Raw genomic sequence first — 23,257 nt, forward strand, 5'->3', positions numbered from 1 at the left:
GACAAGAAAATGCCCAACAGGTCAATGAACAGCCTCTTACCTGGGGGGCCTGGCTTCCCTGAGTCACCTTTACTCCCCTGGGCTCCGGGGGGTCCCATGACCCCTGTGTCTCCTTTCATGCCCCTGTCTCCCTTGCTTCCTGAAAAATCAAGGAGTCGTGGTCAGGACAGGAAAAGGGCAAACTCCCCTCCCGTGTCCTACTGACACTTGTCGTCCCACCCAAATTCCAAACTCAAACTCCTTGAGCTCCTCCTACCTGGGGCCCAGAAGTGGAAGATACAATAGCTGCCCTCAAGGAGCATACCACCTTGCCCCAGAGACAAGATGTGAACTCTTGGAGAAATGGCCAAGGTCCCCTGGCCTGGCTGATGAGCATTGGCAGGTGGGAGAAGCCAGAGTTTCAGCTCCTTCCTCAGCATGCTGCCCTGGGGAGGGACCACAGCCCAGGCTTAGCCAGCGCTGCCCCCATCATTTTCATGTGTGCATTTGGGGGATTATTTTTCAAGCCCCCACCCTGAACCAGAATCCGAATATTCCAGAAAGTCGATTCCAAATGCTGAGAGTAGAGACTCAAAGGCACGGGTGGAAGAAGAACATTACAGCAGCTCGGATTCCTGCCAGTGCTTCAGTCACGGCGTCTCCTGGTGCTAGAGGTTTCAAATTTTCCACTTGTTATCAGCATTCGAGGCTCGTCCCAGCCTGTCCTCTCTTCGGTCCTCCATTGCTCCCTCTTCCTTTGTGCCACTGCTCCTCGCATATCAATCCAGGGAGGCTCCTCACAGAGCAGCATCTGGCCATCTCTTCCCAATCCACAGGTTTGACTTCGGAGCCAGCTGCAAGCCCCTGCTGGGTCTGCGCATCAGCAACCCACTGGCTTGGCTGGTGTTCTGGGAGCTAAAGTCAAAGTCCCACCCGGAGCAGCTCCCTCTGCCCTGGGACAGGCTTAGTGGGATGCAATTTGGTTAAAAGGCTCCATTCCATTATTTTCATGATAACAGAGCTGGGAGGACTCAGAGGGATACCAGCCTTCTCTCCAGTGAATCAGGAAAGGAGACAAAATGGTCTGAAGCAGGGGATCCCTGGGTGGCTCAGCGATTTAGCGCCCGCCTTCAGCCCAGCCTGTGATCCTGGAGACCCGGGATCGAGTCCCACATCGGGCTCCTTTCGTGGAGCCTGCTTCTCCCTCTGCCTGTGTCTCTGCCTCTCTCTCTCTCTGTGTGTGTGTGTGTGTCTTTCATGAATGAATAAATAAAATCTTTTAAAAAAATGATCTGAAGCAGAGGGAAGAATCATCGGTCATGCAAAGCTTTCTGGGTCTAAGCTTAGGGTGATGTTAGGGACAAGGTTTGGGACATAGGTTCTTTCAGGTGGTTTAGATACCGGAAGGATGATTATTTCCTTGATAGGAAACAAAACAACCAGAGAGAACTTGGTCACAGATGAGACCTCTGAGAGCCAGCCTCAGCGGCAAGGACCAATGAACTCAGGTCTTGGTCATTCAGGGTGGCCGCTTTCGCCGAAGGGACAAATAGCATTTGTTAGAAGGGACCAGGAATGACTTTCCTAGAGGAATCTGTTGGTGCCAGATGGCTCTAGGCCGGCCAGAACCATCATATTATGGGAATTGCTTGGCTGCATGAAGATTCTGGAGCGTGGTCTGGGCCGGAGTCTGTGGGCTCACAGGGCCACCTTGAGAAAGTCTGGCCTTCCTTTTCCTGCCACAGAGAGAGGAACTGCAGACTGGCGCTGTTGGAGGCGCCCCGGGAGGTCAACTGTCTCACCATCTGCCTGGTGCAAAAGTGCCCCTCGATTCTGCCAAGGGGAATCCCGCAGTCCAATCCCCTGCTGGCAGGTGCCCCGACACCTGCGCATGCGAGCCCTTTTCCTCGAAGGGCCACCCTAAGTCCTGATGCCCTTCTTCCTCTCTTATCTCCACACAGCTGGCTCTCTTGAAACTCTAGGTCATTGCTCCTTGTTCCATTGCTGGGCATCCCCGAGTCTGTTTTCTCTTCCACAAGTGCTTTTCTAATGTTGGAGCATGGCTGACACATCCCCCTAAGGGCCCTCTTCTCGAAGCACCCTAGTCTCTTATAACATAAATATTCCTATTCGCAGGTACCTCACCATCCATCCCATGTCTTATATTCCTGTTTTAACTAATCCTTATTAGAGGTTACTCTTATTATGCCCCTTTTCTATGTGAGTAAATTGAGGATCAGGGAGGTTGAATCATTTGCCCCAGGTCACACAGCTAGTGAGACATATCAGGATCCAGACTGATATGATCTTAGAACTGAAATCCTTCCCTTTCTGTGTTAAAGGATCACTAATATCACCAATACTAACGGTTATCCTTTATTTAGTGTTTAACCATGCGGCAGGTGGTTTGAAAACATGATCTCTAGCCCTCATAAGTGTCCTACAAGGTATGCATGCTTTAATTATTGGTATTTTAATTGCCATTCTTTTCTGAAATGAACACACCAAATCTCAGCTGTTTGAGAAATGTGCCTAGAGACACAAGTGGACAGGTGCATAGTAGGGATCGCAAACAAGCCTACGGAACTGGGGTGCCTGAGGGGTGCAGTTAGTTGAGCATGAGACTCTTGGTTTCAGCTCAGGTTGTAATCTTAGGGTCCTGAAATTGAGCCCTGCGTTAAGCTTTGTGCCCAGTGGGGAGTCTGCTTGATGTTCTCTCTCCCTTTCTCTCTTTCTGCCTCTCCCCAACCCCACTCATGCTCTTTCTCTAAAATAAATAAATAAATAAATAAATAAATCTAAAAAAAAAAACAAACAAGCCCACTAACTGCACAGTCCTCATTCTCCTTACCACACCTCAGAGCCACCTGACGGGTCCTCAAGAGGCCAAGGGACAAGGGGCATGAAGGCGCTCAGTCATGACCAGAGCCCCTGGGGCTGTCCTTCTCAGAGCGTGCCCCCTGGATTGCTGGTGTTCAGAAGCATCCAGGCCTTTGAAACACAGACTCTTGGACTTTGAACAAGTGTCCCAACTGGTTCTAAGGTAGCATCTGCTTCAGGAATCAACCTTTACCCTCCCTTTACCCTCCCTGCCCATGTCAGGTCCTACTGTTGTCCCTTGCCTTCTTCTCCTCTGAGCTCCTGGCATGGCCTTGTCATCACAGGTCATGCCTGGCATGAGATTGTGGCTCCCCCACCCCCACCCTGCACATACTCACACACTCACACACACACACACACACACACACACACTGCTCAGCTTTCACATTCCTGGCCTCTGCTGGTCTGGATAGAAGGGACCTCATGTGTGCTCTCGGGAGGCTGGCAGGCAGAGCACAGCCTTGCCCTCAGTGGGACAGAACAGACACTCTTCCAAAGGGTTGGGGCCCAGCCCTCAGGTCCCCCCACAAGCACCGATGCCCCCCCAGGGTGCTTACCTGGGAGGCCCAGGTCTCCTTTGTCTCCCTTAGCTCCAGGTTCCCCTTTCGGGCCAACGAGACCCCCATCACCTTTGCTGCCCTTCTCTCCCCGCTGTCCTGGTGTGCCTGGGCAGAGAATGGCCAACGAGGTAGGCTCCCACTGTCCTCCTGGGATAGACTCCTAGGCAACGGGGCAGGGGGCATCCAGGGAGAAAGGGGTCCCCAGAGGAAGCCAGGGGGATGTTAGGTCATCTCTCGGGTGTCTTGATGAGGCACAGTAAGACTCCAGAGCAGAGGACTGTGTGACAGCACCGAACAGTGACCGAACAGTGGGTCTGCATGTGGGGCCACGTGGAGGGGGGACTGAGCGACTGGCTCAGCACCTCAGCCAAGACATAGCTGAGCCCAAGCAGAGGAAGAACGCATTACCAGGGGCTCCTTGTTTCCCGGGAGCACCGTTGGGTCCTTGGAGGCCTGAGAAGGAAAGAAGAACCAGTCACAGTGCTCTTGGCTCCTGGGTCAGCTGATATTCTAGAGCTCTGTAGGAGGACAAGGCACCTGGCACGAGGAGAGGAGCCTCTCTCTTTCTCGTCTCACCCCCCCCCATACACACGCACTGACAGAGACATTTCACTCTTCATAACAACAAAAAAGAGAGAAAATAAAATGCTGAGTTTCTTAGGCTTAGAGCTGAGGCCCCTGCCTCCTGACCCTGTGCCCAGTGTGCATGCGTCCAGCCCCTACTCACCTGCCTCTCCCTTGATTCCAGGTGGGCCTTGGAGTCCTGGAGGGCCTGGAAAGGAAGAGAGATTCAGAACAAAGCCTGAACAAGAAGGAGAAAAAGAATTGCAGGGCCAGTAGACAAGTGCCAGTATCTGTGCCTCCGTGGCATGCCTCGGCCCCCTGGCCCCCTTCTCAGATGGTGGCCTTGGCAGACAGGGGATGCCAGGCATGCCCTGGGCACCTTTTTTGAAAAATTTTTTAAAAGATTTTATTTATTCACTTGAGAGAGGGAGAACGAGCTGGGAGAGAGGCAGAGAGAGAGGCAGAGGGAGAAGCAGACTCCCAGATGAGCAAGGAACAGGATGCGGAGCTCAATCCCAGGACCCAGAGATCATGACTTGAGCTGAAGGCAGACACTAACCATCTGCTTCTTTTTAAAAATTTTATTTATTTATTTATTTGAGAGAGAGAGAGATAGCACACATGAGAGAGCACAAGCAGGATGGAAGGGTGGAGGGAGAGAGAAAAGCAGGCTCCCCACTGAGCAGGGGGCTCAAGGACGCAGGCCTGGATCCCCAGAGATCCCAGGACCCTGAGATCATGACCTGAGCCGTAGGCACACACTTCACCGACTGAGCCACCCAGGGAGCCCCGACCTGGGTCCCTTTTGACCTGAAAGACCTGAAGAAGACGAGCTACCTATCACGCTTACCACACCATTATTTATTCAACAAACTGTCACTGAGCCCCGAGAATGAGCCAAACTGTGTGGAAGGTCGGAAAGAAAAAAAAGCAGAGCCCCTTCCTACAGGAAGCTCATGGCCTAACAGGTGAGCCACAGATGCATAGGTGATGTGTTCTGAGGGAGGCTGTGTCGGGCAGACCTGGGTTCAAGGAGCAGCCTTACCCCTTCAGCAGGGTGACCTGGGGCAAATTACTTCGTTTTGAGCCTCAGCTTCCTTGTCAGTAAAATGGGGCCATTTTACCTAGCGGCCGACTCTGGATACATGGCACCTGGTTTTGCTGTCACTTACATATAGCTCTCTCCCTTCCCGAGGGCTGCTGTGCAGACTGAGACTCAGCAACCCCGGAGGGCAGGACAGGGCTCCTCTGCCTTAGTCCATTGGGGCTGCTATAACAAACCACCACACAGCAGGTGGCTTAGAAACAACAGATTCATTTCTCACAGCTCTGGAGGCTGGAGTTCAAGATTCGGGTGCTAGTGTGGTCAAGTTCTTCTGGGTTGCAGACCTCTCTGACTCCTTGCTGTGTCCTCACACGGAGAAGGGGTGGGGTGAGGGAGCTCATTGGAGTCCCTTTTCTAAGGGCACTAATCCCTTGCAAGAGGGCCCTAGTCTGGTGGCCGAATCACCTCCTAATATAGTCACCTTGGGGGTTAGATTTGCAGCATAGGAACTGGGGGAAGACCATAGCGTGTTCCCCGACATGGCCATGGAGGAGAGCGACTTTCCGAGGGGTATGGCTTTGCCTGAGGTCACTCATTTGGAGAGTCCAGGTCTCCCAGTGACAAATCCTGTACCCGTGTCAGGACACTATGATGACAAAGCCCGTGACGAGCTTTCTATTTCAGAGTAGAACCCCAGTCCAACCTGTGGAATTCATGATGTCATATGAATCTTGTGTGCACAGGACTGGGGTCCAGAGGGATGGAAGCAGGATGGGTAACTAGAGTCCCTCTCAGACAAGCCTCAGGAAAGGGCATTGCTGAGAATCAGTTCAGGGCTTGACAGCTAGGCCCCACTCACCAGCTGTGCGGCCTGTATGAGAGCCTTCCCTTGGCCCAGCCCATTTCCTGTGTAGCATGGGAACAGCAACACCTGCCTCACAGGGGCCTCGGACCACATGGGGTCATGGGACACAATAGAAACCCAGGGAAAGTACGCTCTCGCTGCCTGTATTAGCCAGAGGGAAGAGGCAAGAACCCTAGAGACCCCCAGGTGCAGGGGTCAAGGTCAGAGACTCCTGCCCCTGGGCCTTCAGGAGTAGTGCCTCACTGTTGACAGAAGCAGTCCAGTCCCTCGGAGGGGTTTTCAGGGTGAGCCCCTAAGATCGCATGGCTCCCTCCCACCGAGGCTGCACAGGCTGTACCAGCTCTGCTGTGGTGGCCTGGCCCCGGGCCAAGGAGGGGACTCAGGCTGCCTCCACAGTCTGACTCTGCTCCTCCAGCCTTGCCTGAGTTAGCTTGAGCAAGTCAGCATCCCTCTGAGGCTGTTTCCTCATCCATGAAATGGGGATAATAGCAGCCTCTTGGGTTTAGGGTAAGGAGTCAACAAGGCATGGATAAAAGTGCCTTGCATGGAGCTTGGGGCAGCGCCTTCATGTCCCCCGATCCAGGGCTTCCTCATCCTTGCGGCTCCCAGCCTGTCTCCCACCTCCGCTCCTCTCATGCTTGTACTCCAGCATGTGAGTTTTCCTTCTTTGCCTTCCTGGGTTCACCAAACCCCCTTCCTACCTCAGGGCCTTTGCATGTGTGGGTCTCTGCCTGGGATCCATATTCCCTGGCACCTTCCACTCACACTCACATCAAGGCTGAAAGGTCTCTCCAGGAGCCTTCCCTGGCACACGAGAGGGTTGGGTCTCCCCCACGCTCTCCTTACCAAGGGAGCTGCCCCCATCTCTCAGAGCAGAAGCCAGGGCTGTCACCAAATCATGTCACCAAATCATGCTTCCCTGAGGGCAAGATTCTGTTTGCCTTCTTAAGTCTGCATTCCCAGTGTTTGAGGGGGGTGGGAGACGGGGGCGGATTCTTGATCCTTGAGTGGCTTTCAGTAAATATTTGTTGAGAAGCCCAGAACCCACAGGGGAGGAATAGAGAGGTATGGCTGGATTCCACATTACCCTCTCCCAAAACCTGACTTAGGCACAAAGTTCCCCCTCCCCCTCCAATGTTCTGGAAGCCTAGGCCAGTGTGCAGTTTCACAGGAGGTTGCCTGGGGCCAAACCACTCACCTTGGGGACCCACCTACTGGTCTCCAGGGGCCTGTGCAGGAAAATGTGCCTCTGGGGAGCCCTGACCAGGGAAGGCAGGCCATGGTCCAGAGGGAGAGAGATTGAGGCCTCCCCTGGGCAGGCCAGGGTGATGGGGGAACCTGGGAAAGTTTTGGGGGGTTGCTGAACCCCTGCTGCTAGAATCAGTTTCCTGCCTCTGGTTTCTAGGCTCTAAGAATGAGAGAGAGAAAGAGAGACAGAGAGACAGAGGGACAGAGAGAGAAGGACAAAGGCAGAGACAGAGAGAGATGGAGAGAGACACAGAGATGGAGCTAGAGATTATATATATACCCTCCACACACAGATCTTCCTCGACTTACCACGGGGTTACATACTGTTAATTAAACACACAGAAATCAAAGATATTTTAAGTCGAAAATGTATTTAATACATCTTACCTACCACACATCATAGCTCAGGCTCACCTACCTTAAATATGCTCGGAACGCTGGCATTAGCCTACAGGTGCGCAAACTCATGTAACACAAACCCTGTTTTGTGATACGGTGGTGACTGTCATGTAACTTACTGACCCCTGTACTGAAGGTGAGAGCAGAGTGGCTGTCGGGGGACAGAGTGCTTGTCAGTGTATCACAGTTCCCTGGTCTTGCGATTGCCTGGCTGACCCCGAGCTACCCTGCCCAGCATCAAGAGAGCATCGTCCCCGGCAAGTCTCTAGCCTGGGAAAAGATCCAAATTCAAAACCTCAAGTACAGCATCTGCTAAACGGGTATCACTTCCACAGCATTGTAAGGTCAAAAAACCACAAATGGAGCTGCTGTAAGTCAGGGACCGTGTACCTTCACACACACACACACACACACACACACACACACACACACACAGAAAAACAGAGACAGAGAGAGGGGGACCTCAGGGAGGTTGCTCCCCACCCAGGGCTGAGCTGGGCTCTGTGTCTGGTCCTGGAGCACTAGGCCCTGGGGCAGGCACTGGAGCAGACTTTAAATGTCAGCTACAGGATGCCTGGGTGGCTCAGCAGTTTGACACCTGCCTTCAGCCCAGGGCGTGATCCTGGGGTACCAGGACTGAGTCCCACATCAGGTTCCCTGCATGTAGCCTGCTTCCCCCTCTGCCTGTGTCTCTGCCTCTCTCTCTGTGTCTCTCATGAATAAATAAATAAAATCTTTAAAAAGAATAAAAAAATAAACGTCAGCTAGGTGGGTGATGGGTACTAAAGAGGGCACTTGTGGGATGCCTGGGTGGCTCAGTGGTTGAGTGTCTGCCTTCGGCTCAGGTCATGATCCTGGGGTCCTGGGATTGAGTCCCACATCGAGCTCCCTGCACGGAGCCTGCTTCTCCCTCTGCCTGTGTCTCTGCCTCTCTTTCTGTGTGTCTCTCATGAGTAAATAAATAAAAAAATTTAAAATAAAAGAAAAACAACTCAGGTCATAGAGGCTGCCCCTCCCATTACGTGCTCTAGGAGACATAAACAATGCACCCCTGGACATGATCACAGCCAGATGGGGTGACCAGCTAGGTATTGGGTAAGAGGCATCTGGAAACAGTGCTTATGGCAGACAGTCCTACACTTGGGATGCCAGGGGGAGAGAGCACCTGAGGGGGATGCCCTTGGGCTGGCCTTGGAAGGTAGTTTAGATTTGGCTGCTGGGGATGAGTGTGTGTGTGTGTGTGGCAGGGGAGGATGGGGAAGCTATTTCCCACTTCAGGCGAGGAGCAGGGTAAAGGCCCAGAAGCCAGGACTTCCAACATGGTCAGGGAACAGAGAGCAGACCCAACTGAGGACCAGTGAGTTTGTGGGGAGTTGTGGAGGACCACGGAAGGTAAGCTGGGGTCAAGGCCCAGAAAGGCACAAGCCCAGGAGCCCATGAAAGAAGGCTGTAGGCAGTGGGAGGCATGGGTCAGAGTGGAAATGAACGTACCTGTAGTGCCTTTTTCTCCCTTGATCCGGAACAGCTCTGCAAGGGGAGAAGAGAGTGTTGTAGGCTGGTGTGAGCACATGCATCTAGAGCACCTGGCTCTGAGTCCCAAGGCTGTGTCCTCCAGGCTGAAGAGCAAGGGCCTCAGGCAGTTGGGGGATTAATGGGAGACAAACGCCTAGGTGTTTTCCAGGAATGAGTTTTTGGAAAAAGCCAGATGTTTAGTTGCATCTCTGGTCTACACCGGAGGTTAGAGATCCCTGGGAGCCAAACCCATTAAGGAAGAGCCTCGGGTTAAGGGCAAGGCCCCTCGTGCGGATCACAGCCAGCTCCTTCACATCTCAAGGAAGGGAGGGGTGGTCTCTGTGTCTGAGCCTGGACCCTGCCCCTCTGCCACAGCCATTACCTCTTTCACCCACATGGTGGCTCAGCCTTCATCTGTGGTCACTGGGAAGACCGCAGCCTCTGGGGGATTTGCCCACCTGGACCTTGTTCTCATTCAGCACTTGGTCCCATGGGCACAGAACCACGGTCATGGAATCACCCCTTAACTCCTAGCTCACCCCAGCCATTGGGGCTGGAGCTCCATGTGACAGTGTGAACTCTGCAACAATGAGGTAGCACCTCAGAGCTGCTTTGGACCAGTCAGCCCTTCCTGTTCCGGCAGACCGAGAGAGTAGTGGGGGTAGTGGTAGGACAATCTCACGTGACCCAGCTCCAAGGCTCTGAGAAAACCCAGGGAAGGAGGGGCCCTGGCATCTCCACCTTTGGCTCTGTTTTCTCCTGCCTGTGGCCGCATCTTCCAAGTTGCCGTGCTTCCCCAGCAGAAGCCCCCTCCCCCCAGGGTCTCCCCGTGGCCTGCCATTTCTGTCTCCCCAGCCATGGGCCAGCATTAGTCGGCAGCATGGGAGTGGTCCTAGGACTCGACCCAGCCTCCCAAACATTCTAGATCCATCTCATGCCTACTCCATATGGTTCTCACCCCTTTCCTTGCGCCCAGCATTCTGGAATGTTCTCCTTGCTAGGGAAGGGGATTCAGGCCCAAGGATCCCCTTGCCCATGAACCAGCAGCTCCTACTTCCTATCCCCTGAGAAATCCTGGTGCAGAGGGGAGAGGGCCAAACCTGGACTCCGAGTGAAGTTATCCACCTTCCGTAGCAGGTGCTCCTGCTTGGTGCGGACCTGGATGATCTGGGCCTGCAGGACTTGCAGCCCCAAGGTGCCCCCAGTGAGATGCGGGATGGGCATTGACTGGAGCAAAGAGAAAGATGGGCTGTCCTCGGCAGCCAGCGTTCCATTGGTGAAGTGAATCTCTATGGCCCAGAGCCGCTCCTGCAGATTCAGAACTGGACACCCCACCCCCACCCAAAGCATTCTTTTAGGAACCTCATTAGAGCCCCAGGCATTTGAGGATATCCCCAACACTCTTGTGTCATATGTGGATAACTTCTGTGGGTCCTGAATACTGGATGCAACATTTCATGTGCTGTGAGGACCTAGCATGAGCATAGAGCTCTTTCTATATCTTGCATGTGTAAACTCTGCACTTAGGCATGACGTTATATGTTCATAGACTATTCCTTCATGGCCTAGGGATGCACCCACAGCATCATGATCAATCTTCAACCTTCCTGCATGCTCTGGGAATGAGAGTATGATGACGAATATGCTGGTCTGATCTAATCACATGTGACCTTAATAGACATGTGACATATGTTTATGACAGCTGGGCACCACACGATGTTCTTGAGTGACTTCAGTGTCTGCAGATGGAATTGCTTCATGATCTTAACACTTCGGAAGTAAAATGATGTTAACATGAACACTGATCAATAAAGCCCCCTCCCACTCAGACATTGGGGATCCTTGATGAAAGATGCACACGGCAAACTCATGTGAAATTATTGCATTGTTCACTGCTCTAACACACACAAGATCATGTGCTTTCTCCCTCTCTCTGTTTGTCTCTATGTCTCTCTCTCCCTCTCATGCACATGAGTGCTCACGCGTGCACGCACACACACACACATGCACACACTCCCCTGTCCACCTCCCCGCACCGACCCCATCAATGTGGCTACCTGGTTATCCAGAAGCTAAGAACTTTCTATCAGCAGGCGGGGGCAGCTGTGACTCCAAGGCTCTCCACTCAACCTGAGCCCTGTGTCACCCCAGGAGGCACCAGACAGGTGCCTGACTTGTTTACCTTTTACCACCAGCAATCCAGCACCTGCAGTGAGCAGAATCAGGTAGATGGCCACTAGGACCATGAAGCAGTTCACCCCCTTTCTCTTCTTGGGCTTTGGATCTGAAACATAACCACAGCAGAAGGTGGCTTCTGTAGAAGGGAGAGACCAAGGGTGCCTCAACCTGTGTCAGAATCCCCTCTGCATGAGCAGACGGCTCCCTGTGAGGTGGAGGGTAAAGACACAAAGTCCCACTATCCCCGAATCCTCCCTCAGATCCTCATCTTCTCACAAGCCAAGAAATGACATTCTTGGTCACTCATCTGTGTGGCTGGGCAAACACCTGTGCCATGCATCGCTAGCTGGCAGAGTGTGGTTCTTAAACCAGGTGCACTGTCGAAGCCCTCATGTAGTGCCCGTGATAGAGAGCTCTCGAGAGATGTTTATCAGGTGAATTAATGAATGTACATACTTAAATTTCAAAACTTTGGGAGGAGGATGATTGTCAGCACTTGATAAACTCTGAGTGATATTTAGAGACGTTGAAATACCTACTCAGTTATGAGACACAGATCTGGAATTCAGATTTGGACATTTGTTTTCTTTTTTCTTCAGATTATTTACTTATAAAAATAAAACATGCTTGATATGATTTATCAAAAAATATAGAGAACATTACAAGGGTTAATAATCTTATAATCAGAGACTTCAAGGGACCTCAGCTCCCTGGTGTCCTAACCTGCTGACAGAAGCTCTGATGGCATTCTGGGGTGTGGCCCTCCTACTAGACTGTTGGCTTCTAGAAACTGATGAACCCTTCCACTACTAGATATATTTTTTCTTTTTATTTTATGTAAATAATATCATATTACATATAATACAGCACACTGCGTTCTGCAGTGGATGATTTCCCGTGGACATTCCTCTAGTTTTTTGTTTGTTTGGTCTTTTTATTTTGTAGAGAAAGATTTAACTATTCTTTTAATAGCTGCCTAATGTCCCTTAAAGGCAAGAGTCACAGTTCATGCTGACATTTCCCTGTTGGCAAGCTGTTTCCAGTTTGGGGCATTATAAAAGAGGCCACCGTGGTTCCCATTCCAGTCTTTCATTCATGCCAGCTGTGTCCCCATTTTGGGGTGTCCAAAGGCAGGGAGCCAGCCTGCAGAAGGTACTGTGGTTCCCACCACTCACATTGACAGAGTACCTACTCGGTGCCAGGCATTGTCTGATATTATCTATAATGCTTCTGACAATCCTGCAAGGTAAGTGTGATCATCCTCTTAGACAGACTTGGGGTTCAGAGAAGTTAAGGCAACACAACAGGCATATGTCCCTGGGTCCATCTAACCCCAAGGCCTGAACTTGCCTCACTAGCCTATGCTGACATTAGCAGGTGGAAAAACACAGTTGAAATAAGCAGGTGTGAAAGGAAAAGCGATCATAGGTGGGCATCCCATGGGAGGGAATAGGGGCATGTGAACACATTTTTGGCTTTGTGGTAGTTGATGGTGGGTTTTCGGTTAACTCTTATAATAGATGTGTGTGAACCTTGAGTCTGTTTTCTATCAGCTGTGGAAACTTCATTATTCTGCTGAAATTCCTTCCAGCCACCTGCAGAACAGAAAGCTCTGCTTTAGCATTGCCTAATGCATGGTGGTCTCAAGATGACTTTGGCAGGCAGCAGGAGGAATGGTTTCTTGGTTGGATGGTTTTTTATTTGGTGGCATTTGGTTATTCTCAGTCTAGCACAGTATCCCTGCACTGCACCTCCCAAATTGGGACTCACACAGAAGCCCGAGTGAACTCTCTAACACACAGCCTGGCCAAGTCACTTCCCTGCCTTCAGCCCTTGGTGGCCATTCACTGTCCTTGGGACAAACAACTCATCTGCTGGCACAGGAAGACGTGCTGCTTGCCAGTTCTCCTTTGGCTGTACTTCCACACCACACCCCCAACGTGAACCCCAACCAACAGACCAGACCACTTGTTGTTATAGCCTTCTCACTCTGGGGCATGTATCTTCTCTGAAATACAGACCTACCTCCTCCCTTCTGCATGACTAATTCCTCCTCATCCTTTGGGAGCACAATGGTGCTTATCCTGCCCCAAGATACATTCTCTGACCCTCCCTGGGTTAGGTGGGACCCTGCTTTGCTTCCCCACGTCGCTCTGTGTTTCCACCTGATATGGCACCCATCATCCTGAAGTATGTCTGTTTATGTCTCAGTTCCCCCCAATATCTTGGAAGCTTCCAGGGCTGCCTTCCAGCACTAACATGGTGTCTACCTCACAATGTGCTGGAAAGATGATAAATGGAAGGGTGAATGAGTGGCTGCAGAGGTTTGGGTCCTGAACACGTGCAGAGTGGAACAGTGCCAGTTTAGAAGTGTTGGAAAAGCATCAGGAATGCAACCTCAGAACTCAGGCAAGCATACAATCATGGCGAGGATGGGTAACACACAGGGAAGCCTCATGTTAAACAGAAGATGGTGGACAATGAATATAATCTTTTAGACAGTACTAAACTTGAGGAAATGATGGAAAAAGAAAGATAATATGCTTCAGAGGCACAAGTTACATAGAGGTCAGAGATGGCAATGAGAGCCAGCATGGAAAATATAGATATTTTCAAACCAGATGGTAGGAGAAGTGGAAGGCATTTGAATGAGGATAGTAAGAGGAAAAGCCATCCTGGTAGTATGAATGGGAATAGTTTGAAGGTATCCACTCAGGCCCAGAATGCTTTTTTAAGCCAGAGCTATCATGTAACATAGAGACAAGGTATTTTAGAAACTGGGAATTTTGAATCTGTAGCATTTATCTAACTCACTTACAAAGCAGAAAATCTGATAAACACTTTACCTTCTGTGTTGATGTCTAAGAGGGTAGAAGAACCTGTAAAGGAATGTTTACTCCAAAGTGGATTTCTCCAATGAGGAAGAGTAGTCTGACATGAGAGAATGAATGAAGCATCCAATAAACTAGAGCTGAGTAAACTAGAATGAGCATCCCTGGAGTAAACTATGGTGAGTCCACGCGAAGATTTTAGGAAAACAGTTTTCAGAAATATGACAGCTCTATTGTCTGACTCACAGTGAAAATGTGGCTCCAAAGGGAAATAAAATTTCAATTCCATAAAAGATTTCAATGAAGAAAACCAGTCTGCATACAAACTCTAGGGCCCCCAGACCTGCAATCTCCCGGCCCCTTGCCTAGTAGCAGCAGGTAGCTTGGTGGGTGCAGAAACCCCCTCTTCTTGCTCCTGGCACTGGGCTGCTGGTGAGCAGGCCTAGAAAAGTGGTCTCTGCCCTATTGGCTTGATGTGTTCCACCCCTGACCCACGATCACTGGGCAGTCTGAAGAAACACCTTCTGTCCCTGCTGGCAGAACCAGCAGAGAGCAAGGAAGACCAATTATATCAGCTGAACAAAGCAGACCAGAACAGGACAGTCAAGGCTCTGAAAAATAAATTGTTATTGAAAACACAGCCCACAAAAGTGGGTCAGAATTTTATGGGATAAACCTAAACAGTATGATTTAAAGTAGAAGATTTTAATAGAATCTAGAGTCTTCTAACATACTATACAAAATGTCCACAGTACAATGGAAAATTAGTCATCATATCAAGAGCATAGAAAATCACAACTTGCATGAAAAAAGACAACAGGGCACCTGAGTAGCTCAGTCAGTTAAGTGACCAGCTCTTGGCTTTGGCTCATGTCATGATCTCAGAGTCCTGGGATCAAACCCTGCATCACAGTCCACACTCAGAGAGGAGTCTGCTTGAGAATTCTCTTTCTCCTTCTCCCTCTGCCACTCCCCCTGCTCTCTCTCTCTCTCATAAATAAATCCTAAAAAAAAATCAATAGGTGTCAGCATGGAAATGACACAAACATTAGAATTATTCAATAAGGATTTAGAAACCGTCATAACAAAAGTACTTTAATGATCAGTTAGAAACACTCTTAAAAAAAACAATTTTAATCTACAAAAAAAGTAGAGAATATAAAGAAGAAACAAATGGAAATTATAGGACTTAAAAGCACCAATTAAAAAAATCTCACCAGGGTATCTGGGTGGCTCAGTCAGTTAAGTATCTGCCTTAGGTTCAGGTCATGATCTGAGTATCCTGGGATCAAGCCCAAGTCAGACTTCCTGCTCAGAGGGGAGTCTGCTTCTCCCTCCCCTGCCTCTTGTGCTCTCACTCACTCATTCTCTCTCTGTCTCCCTCTCAAATAAATTAAATCTTTAAAAAAATCCTCACTAGATGGGCTCAATAGTGCAATAAAAGTGATAAGAGAAAGAATAAATGAACTAGAGGATAGTACAATAGAAATTACCCTTTCTGAAAAACAGAGAAAATCAACTAAAAAAAATGAACAAAGACTCAGAGATCTATGTATCAATAAAAAAATACATAATATTCATATTGTTAAAGTCCTAGAAAGAGTGTGAACTGAAAAATATATTTTAAGAAAAAATGGTGGCTGAAAACTTCTCAAATTTGGTGAAAGTCATAAACCTACAAACTCAAGAAGTTGAGCAAACCCCAAACATCATAAATTCAAGCAATTGATAACAAGACACATCATGAGTAAAAAAAAATCTAAAAAAGACCCTACATACCCAGAAAATTAAAAATCTAAAAAAAAGAAAAAATCTTGAAAATAGCCATTACCATTAATAGACATACCAATTTTAGACATACCAATTTGAGTGACAACAGATTTCTTATCTGAAATTGGAAGTGACATGAAATTTTTCAAGTGCTCAAAGAAATGAATTATCAACTATATCCAGTAAAAATATCCCTTAAGAATGAATGGGAAATAAAAAGATTCTCAGATGAAGGAAATCTAAGCGAAGTTCTTGCTAGTAGACCTGTCTTGAAAAAATGGCTAAAAAGGGAGCACTTGACTGACTCAGTCAATGGACATGTGACTTTTGATCTCAGGGTCATGATTTTGAGCCAAGATGGGATGTAGAGATTCTTTAAAAATAAATTTTCAAAAAAAAAAAAAAAAAAGGAATGGCTGAAAGAAGTTCTTCAAACAAAAGAGAAAAGATAATAGCAGAAGTCATGGCACTTCCAAAAGGAAAGAATAATAAGAAAAAAGAATGGGTAAACATAGAGATACATTTAGACCATCCCCTTCACAGTTTTTTTAAATCACATTTGATGGTTGAAACAAAAATTATAATGAAGTCATACCCAGTGCGTATAGAGGAAATATTTATAATTACATTTCAAAAATGGAAAGGCTCAAAAGACGTAAGCAGAAATAAGTTCTTAAAATTTAATAAAATAAAACTTTTGACTCAAAGTGGTAGAATGTTGTTGGTAGATTGCAATAAATTATACATGTATATTTTAATGCCCAGAAAAAAATATAAGAAAACTATTTCAAATGATGGACTAAAAAACGAACAAAAAACTATAGATAAATCAAAATGGAATTCTAAAACATGTTCAAGTAACCCATAGGAAAGTAAGAAAAGAAAAGCTGGTAACAGGAAACAGAGGGACAAAGAGAAAATGCATAATAACATGATAGATTAAACTCTTAACACATCAATAATCATTTTAATGTAAATGGTTTAATTATACCAACTAGAAGGCAAATAGTATGGCAAAGTGGATTGAAAAGCATGACTTAACTCTATGCTATCTCCAAGAAACCAAACAACAGAGCTTCTATTTGCATGAAGCAAAAACTGATATAACTGAAAGGAGAAATCAATATATCCACAATTATATTGAGGATTTTAACAACCTACTCTCAGAAATTGAGTGAAAATCAGCAAAAGTATAGAGGAAATGAACAACATCATAAACCAACAGGATCTAATGAACAATTAAAGAATACTCCAAGCAACAACAGCAGAATACACATTATTTCCATGTACAAGTGGGATATTCACTAAGATAAATCATATAAAAAAATCATATCAATGGGTCATAAAACAAACCCCAACAAAATGAAAATGGAATGAAGTTGCATAGAGAATGTTTCCTGACAATGGAATCAAAATAGAAGTCAATAACAAATAGACAAGGGGAAGGATGCCTGGCTGGCTCAGTGGTTGAGCATCTGCCTCTGGCTCAGGGCATGATTCTGGTGTCCTGGGACAGATTCCTGCATCAGGCTCCCTGTGAGGAATCTGCTTCTCCCTCTGCCTATGTCTCTGCCTCTGTCTCTGCCTCTCTGTGTGTCTCTCAGGAATAAATAAATAAAATCTTTTAAAAAACCAGATAGACAATAAGAAAACCTCTAAACACTTGGAAATTTTTTTAAAATTAAATAATGCATTGACTATAAAGTCTTAAAATTTTTTGAAAAAGAACTAATCAAAAATGAGAATACAGCATACCAAATTATTACATTCAGCTAAAGTAGTAGTGGGAGGGAAATGTATAGCAACACTAAAGGCTACATTACAAATGAGAAATGGTCTCAAGCTGATAAACTAGGTTCCCAGCTCAAGGAACTGGAAGAGAAGAACAAAATAAACCTTCATCAACCAGGACAAAAAACCCCCACAAAATAATAGAGATGAGAGCTGAAATTAATGAGATTTAAAATAGGAAAACAAAAGAGAAGATCAGTAGAACAAAATGCTGATTTAGTAAGATCAGTAAAATTGATAAAGCTCAACTGATGAAGAGAAAAAGAAAGACACAAATCCAATATCAGGAATGAAACAGGTGCTATTACCACAGATCCTGCAGCCCTTAATAAGAGAGTAAGAAGATCCTGTCACTGACTTCATGTGCACAACTTACAAGAAATAAACTGATTTCTCCAAAATTACAAACTACCAAGACTCAACCAATAATAAATAGATAATATCTACATCTACAGCTATTAAATAAATTTATTTTGTACTAAAAAGCCCCTAAAAAAGAAATATACAGGCCTAGATGGAGTCCTCTATCAAAACTTTAGGAGAATCAACACCAGTTTTACACACTTTCTTGTAGATAATGGAAGAGTAGAGAACACTTCTAACTCATTTTAAGAGGTCAGGATCACCTTGAAATGAAAATCAAAAATAGCACAAAAGAAGAAAACTAAAGATCAGTATCTCTCATGAAGTTTGACACAAAAATCTTCAACAAAATATTAGTAAGCTGTACCAAGCAATGTATAAAAAGAATTTATATAATATAACTAAATGATATTTTCAGGTATACAAGGCTGGTTCAATACTCAGAAATTGATCAATACGATCCATCATATCAATGAACTAAAGAAGGAAAATCAGATAACCATATAACTGATGCAGAAACAGCACTTGACAAAATTAAATTCATAATAAAACTCTCATAATTAAAATTCATAGTTCTAACTTATATATGCAATAATAAATTTATAATAAAAACTCTCAGCAAACTAGAAATGAAAGAGAATTTCCTTAACTTGTAAAAAATGAGCATCAGAATGCTTGGGTGGCTCAGTCAGTTGAGCATATGACTCTTGATTGTGGCTTGGGTGGTCCCCATGCCAGGTTCTGCACTCCTCAGGGAGTCTGTCCCTCTCCCTTTGCTCGTCCCCCTACTCTCTCTCTTTTTCTCAAATAAATAAATGAATAAAATCTTTAAAGAAAAAGGAGCATCTAAAAAATATCTAAAGCTAACACAATACTTAATGGTGACACAGAATCATTTCCTCTGAAGATTGAGAACGAGGCAAGGATGTCTGTTCTCACTCTCTTATTCCATCTCATCTTGATATACTACTGGCAAATAAGTGGAAATTGCAACTAAAACATAATGGCATTTACAGTCTCTCTAAAGGAAATGAACTATTTAGATATAAAAGTAACAAAATGTATATAGGATCTGTATGCTGAAATTTATAAAACCCTGATTAAAAAAAAAAGCCAAAAAAATAAAAAAATAAAAAAATAAAAATAAAAAACAAAGCCAAAAAAAACAAAAAACAACAACAAAAAAAACCCCCAAAAACCGAGACCTAAGTAAATGTGGAAGCACACTGAGTGTAGGTTGTAGGACTACAGAAAGTAAGATGTCAGTTCTCTGAAAGTGATTTGGAAACATAGCACAGCTCCAGCAAAATCCCAGCAAGGTTTTCTGTAGGTATTGATAAGCTTATGCTAAAATGTACATGGAAAGGTACAAGCCATAGAATGGCTAAAATGATCCTGAAAAAAGAATAGGGGCATCTGGATGGCTTGGTGGTAGAGCCTCTGTCTTCAGCTCAGGTCATGATCCCAGGGTTCTGGGATTGAGTCCCATATCAGGCCTCCCCACAGGGAGCCTGCTTCTCCCTCTACCTATGTCTCTGCCTCTCTCTGTGTGTCTCTCAGGAATAAATAAATAAAATCTTAACAAAAAAAAAAAAGAAGGAAAAATGTGAGGAATTACAGCTTGATGTTTAGGCTCACTTAAACCTGCAGTAATCAAGACAGTGTGATATGGGTGGAGGGATAGACACATGGACTCATGGAGCAAAATAAAGAACACGGAAATAGTCCTTACACAGATATAACCAACTAGTTTTTTTTTTTTTTTGACAAGTTACAAAATTAATTTAATGAAGGAAATATAGCCTTTCCAGTAAATGGTATTGGAGCAACTGGACACCCATAGGCAAAATAAATAAATAAATAAATAAATAAATAAATAAATAAATAAACAATAAATAATAAATAAACAAGGTCAAGATTTGTCTATTTATATATATAAACATATATATACAGACATCTATCAACTCAAATGAACCATGGACTTAACTATAAAATGTGAAACTATAAAACTTCTAGAATTAAACATAAGAGAAAAATTGGGGGACCTAGGGCCAGGTGACTTGACACCAAAAGCACAATCCATGAAAGGGAAAATTTCTAGGTAGGCCTCCAAAGGTTTAAATGCTTTTGCTTTGTAAAAGACTCTGTTAAGAGGATAAAAAGACATGTCACAGACTGAGAGTACTTGCAAATCATGTATCCAGCAAAGGACTTGTATTTTGAATAGATAATGTGCTCTCAAAACTAAATAGCTAGAAAAACAAATGATCCCATTAAAACATTGGTAAAAGACATGAAGTGGCATTTCATATACAAATGGGGGGAAAAAAGTACATGACAAAATAGTCAACATTATTAGCCATTAGGAAAATGAAAATCAAAGTTACAATAAGATATCACAATCACACACTTATCAGAATCAGCTACAATAAAAATAGTGATAATACTAGTTGCTGACAAGGACTCAGAAAAACTGAATCTGTTGTATAGTGTTGGTGGGAATGTAAATGACACAACCACACTGGAAAAATATATCAGTTGTTTCTTATAAAACCAAACATATACTTAGAACCCAGCAAGTGTACTTTTGGGCATTTATCCTAGAGAAATGAAAACTTAGGCTTATAGAAAAACTTTTACATAAATGATCTCAGCAACTTTATTTGTAACAGCCCCAAACTGGCAACAACCCAAATGTCTTTCAGTGGATACATGGTTAAACAAACCGTGATGCATTCATATCATGGAACAATACTCATGAAAAATGCTCATTAATAAAAAGAACTATTGATATATACAACAACTTGGTTGGATCTCAAGGGCATCATGCTATGTAAAAAAAGAGCCAATCTTTAAAAAGTTACATACTTTTTTCCATTCATATAACATTCTTCACATAACAAAATTATAGAAACGCCACTGATTGGTGATTGTCAGGGGACAGTTATTGGTGGTGGGGGAATGACGGGCATGTGTAGCTATAAAGGTAGCATGAGAGAGAGTTTTGTGGTGATGGAAAAGTTTGGTATTTTGATATTGGTGATGGTTACACAAATATACACATATGATAAAGTTGTAGAGAATTGTATTCACACACACAAATGAGTGCATGTAAAACTGATGAAATCTAAATAAGCTTTAAATTGTAGCTGTATCAATTTCCTGGTTGCGATAGGGCACTATAGCTACGCAAGATGTTCTCACTAGGAGAAACTGGGTGGGGGTCACAGAGACTTCCCCATACTTTTTTTTTTTTTTTGCAAGTTTCTGTGAATCACTAATTATTTCATAATAAAAAGTGAGAAAAATAACTCTAGGGTAAAGCTGGATATCTTTAAAATGCTGAGAAATAGTAATATGACAAAAAAACAAAGTCAGAACAAGGACCTGAAGTGACAGTGGTCATGCCATCAAGGCATGAATAAATTCCAGGGTTAAGGTCTATTAGGGGAATGTTTCAAAATTATCTTTAGAGCAGGAAGAAGAGACAGCTAGATCCACAGCTGGGAGCCAGGGCTTAATGTTAAATTAAACAACTTCTCTATCTGTATTTTTGGGGGTTTTTGCTGTCAAGAAGAATGTTCTTCAGACTGAAAATGGTGGGAAGACATGTCAAGAAGCAAGACATGAAGACTGAAATAGTTGAGGGCTCGGGGGTGGGAGTGCGGGAGTCCAGACAGATTACATGCCACAGACCCGCAAAGGCTTCCTGATGTGCTAACAGAACCCATTCTTGAGAAACCAGACACATGGAAAGAGACGGGAAGGCTCAAGACAGAAAAAATGTTCGTAAATTTCAAACAGGTGGACAGGAGTGCTTCCCAGAAGGATAATGTCATCTGGGACAAATGTAGAGTCTCTTGTTCAAGTCCAAATGCTCCGCTGTTGAGGGGGAAGATGGAGCTGATACTGGTTGCTGAGGAAAGAGCTGGGTTTTGTTGAGCCTTCAGGGCGCAAAAGCAGTGGTATGTTGAGCCTCTTCAGAATATGAAAGCAATCTTCAGCAGACATAAGGGAAAGGAGGGAAGAAGGGAGGAAGAAAGAAAGCTACTTGGAGCCATTTAGTGCTGAAGCAAGTAGTTTTGTACATCTCAGTAAGTCCTGAGGTGGTCATTATGTTACAGAGCCTCACAGTGATTACTGTCTGTAATGGCATTCATCTAGAAAGTTCTATATGTTCCATGATCTTTGTATAAGAAGATAGGAAGTTGTGAACGCATTTAGAAAAATGTTCCTTCCGGGGCACCTGGATGGCTCAGTCAGTGAAGCATCTGCCTTTGGCTCAGGTTATGATCCTGGGATCCTGGGATCTAGCCGTATATGGGCCTTCCTGCTCAGTGGGGAGGCTACTCTCCTTTTCCCTCTCTCTCTGACCCCCTCCCTCATGTTTGCTCTCTCTCAAATAAATAAAATCTCTAAGGAAAAAAAGAAAGATGTTCCTTCTAACCAAGCTGTTTTGTTTTTTGGTTAGATTTTTAGTTAGTGGCATCAATAACCCATGTCAGAAATCTACAAATCCCCCTTGAGGCTGGCCTCCCAGCAAGTGAAGAGTTGCTTCATCCCGCCATTATAGTCCTACTGACTTGACTTCTAATATCTTTCCAGAGCATTCTCTTTTCCTTCCTTATACCCACTGCCTCTTACTGTCTCTTGCTACTACATTTCTTTCTGTCCCCAGAGTTGCTCTTTCTAGATCATCCCACATCTATGATAGTGTGTAATCTCAAATGCAAACCGATGCCTCTTAGCCCAATGCCAAACTTCCAAAGCTCCTCATTGCATTCAGGAAAAGTCTAAATTAATTGGTCCTAGTCTCAATCCCCACTGAAGTTTCCCCACTCAATATTGGCCCCATTGCATGGAACTATTTGTATTTCTCTAAATATTCCTTATGGATATATCATAAACCCATGGTTTTCTATTCCTGTCCCAGCCAGCATCTTATTTTATTAATTCCCTTTATCATTTAAACTTTAGAAGAGGTCTCACTTCTGACCTCCAGGTCAGACCAAGTTAGATCTGTCCATACATCCGGCAATAAATTGTATAGAGATAGTTTCCAGGTTGCCTGACCCTGACACCTCCTGCCATCCTCCTCCCACCACCAACATGACTGAGGACTCCCCGTTTATTCTTGTGTGTTTCCTTGGTGCCAAGAGCAGTGCCCAGCAGTTGCTGAATATTTGATCAGTTGACTTGGCTTGCATATTTTCAGTATCTTAAAAAGTCATATATCCAGAATGTTGCATTTCCCAAGGTTCATAATAGCCAG

At 45.4% G+C, this 23,257-nt stretch overlaps 1 protein-coding gene across 2 annotated transcripts in view; it reads right to left on the bottom strand.

The window, feature by feature from the left end:
* MARCO (macrophage receptor with collagenous structure) overlaps positions 1 to 23,257 on the bottom strand; it is a 44,879-nt gene that overhangs the window by 13,766 nt on the left and 7,856 nt on the right. For both annotated transcript variants that reach the window (XM_038564978.1, XM_038564977.1), the window contains exons 2-8: positions 11,235 to 11,336; positions 10,153 to 10,374; positions 9,032 to 9,067; positions 4,147 to 4,191; positions 3,828 to 3,872; positions 3,417 to 3,524; positions 41 to 139 (exon numbers count right to left, since the gene is read on the bottom strand). In XM_038564978.1, the coding sequence (XP_038420906.1) occupies positions 41 to 139; positions 3,417 to 3,524; positions 3,828 to 3,872; positions 4,147 to 4,191; positions 9,032 to 9,067; positions 10,153 to 10,374; positions 11,235 to 11,298 (619 nt within the window). In that variant the 5' untranslated portion in view covers positions 11,299 to 11,336. The remainder of the gene's footprint in view (positions 1 to 40; positions 140 to 3,416; positions 3,525 to 3,827; positions 3,873 to 4,146; positions 4,192 to 9,031; positions 9,068 to 10,152; positions 10,375 to 11,234; positions 11,337 to 23,257) is intronic.

The sequence above is a fragment of the Canis lupus genome, chromosome 19 (genome assembly GCF_011100685.1).
Source record: "Canis lupus familiaris isolate Mischka breed German Shepherd chromosome 19, alternate assembly UU_Cfam_GSD_1.0, whole genome shotgun sequence".
NCBI lineage: Eukaryota > Metazoa > Chordata > Mammalia > Carnivora > Canidae > Canis > Canis lupus.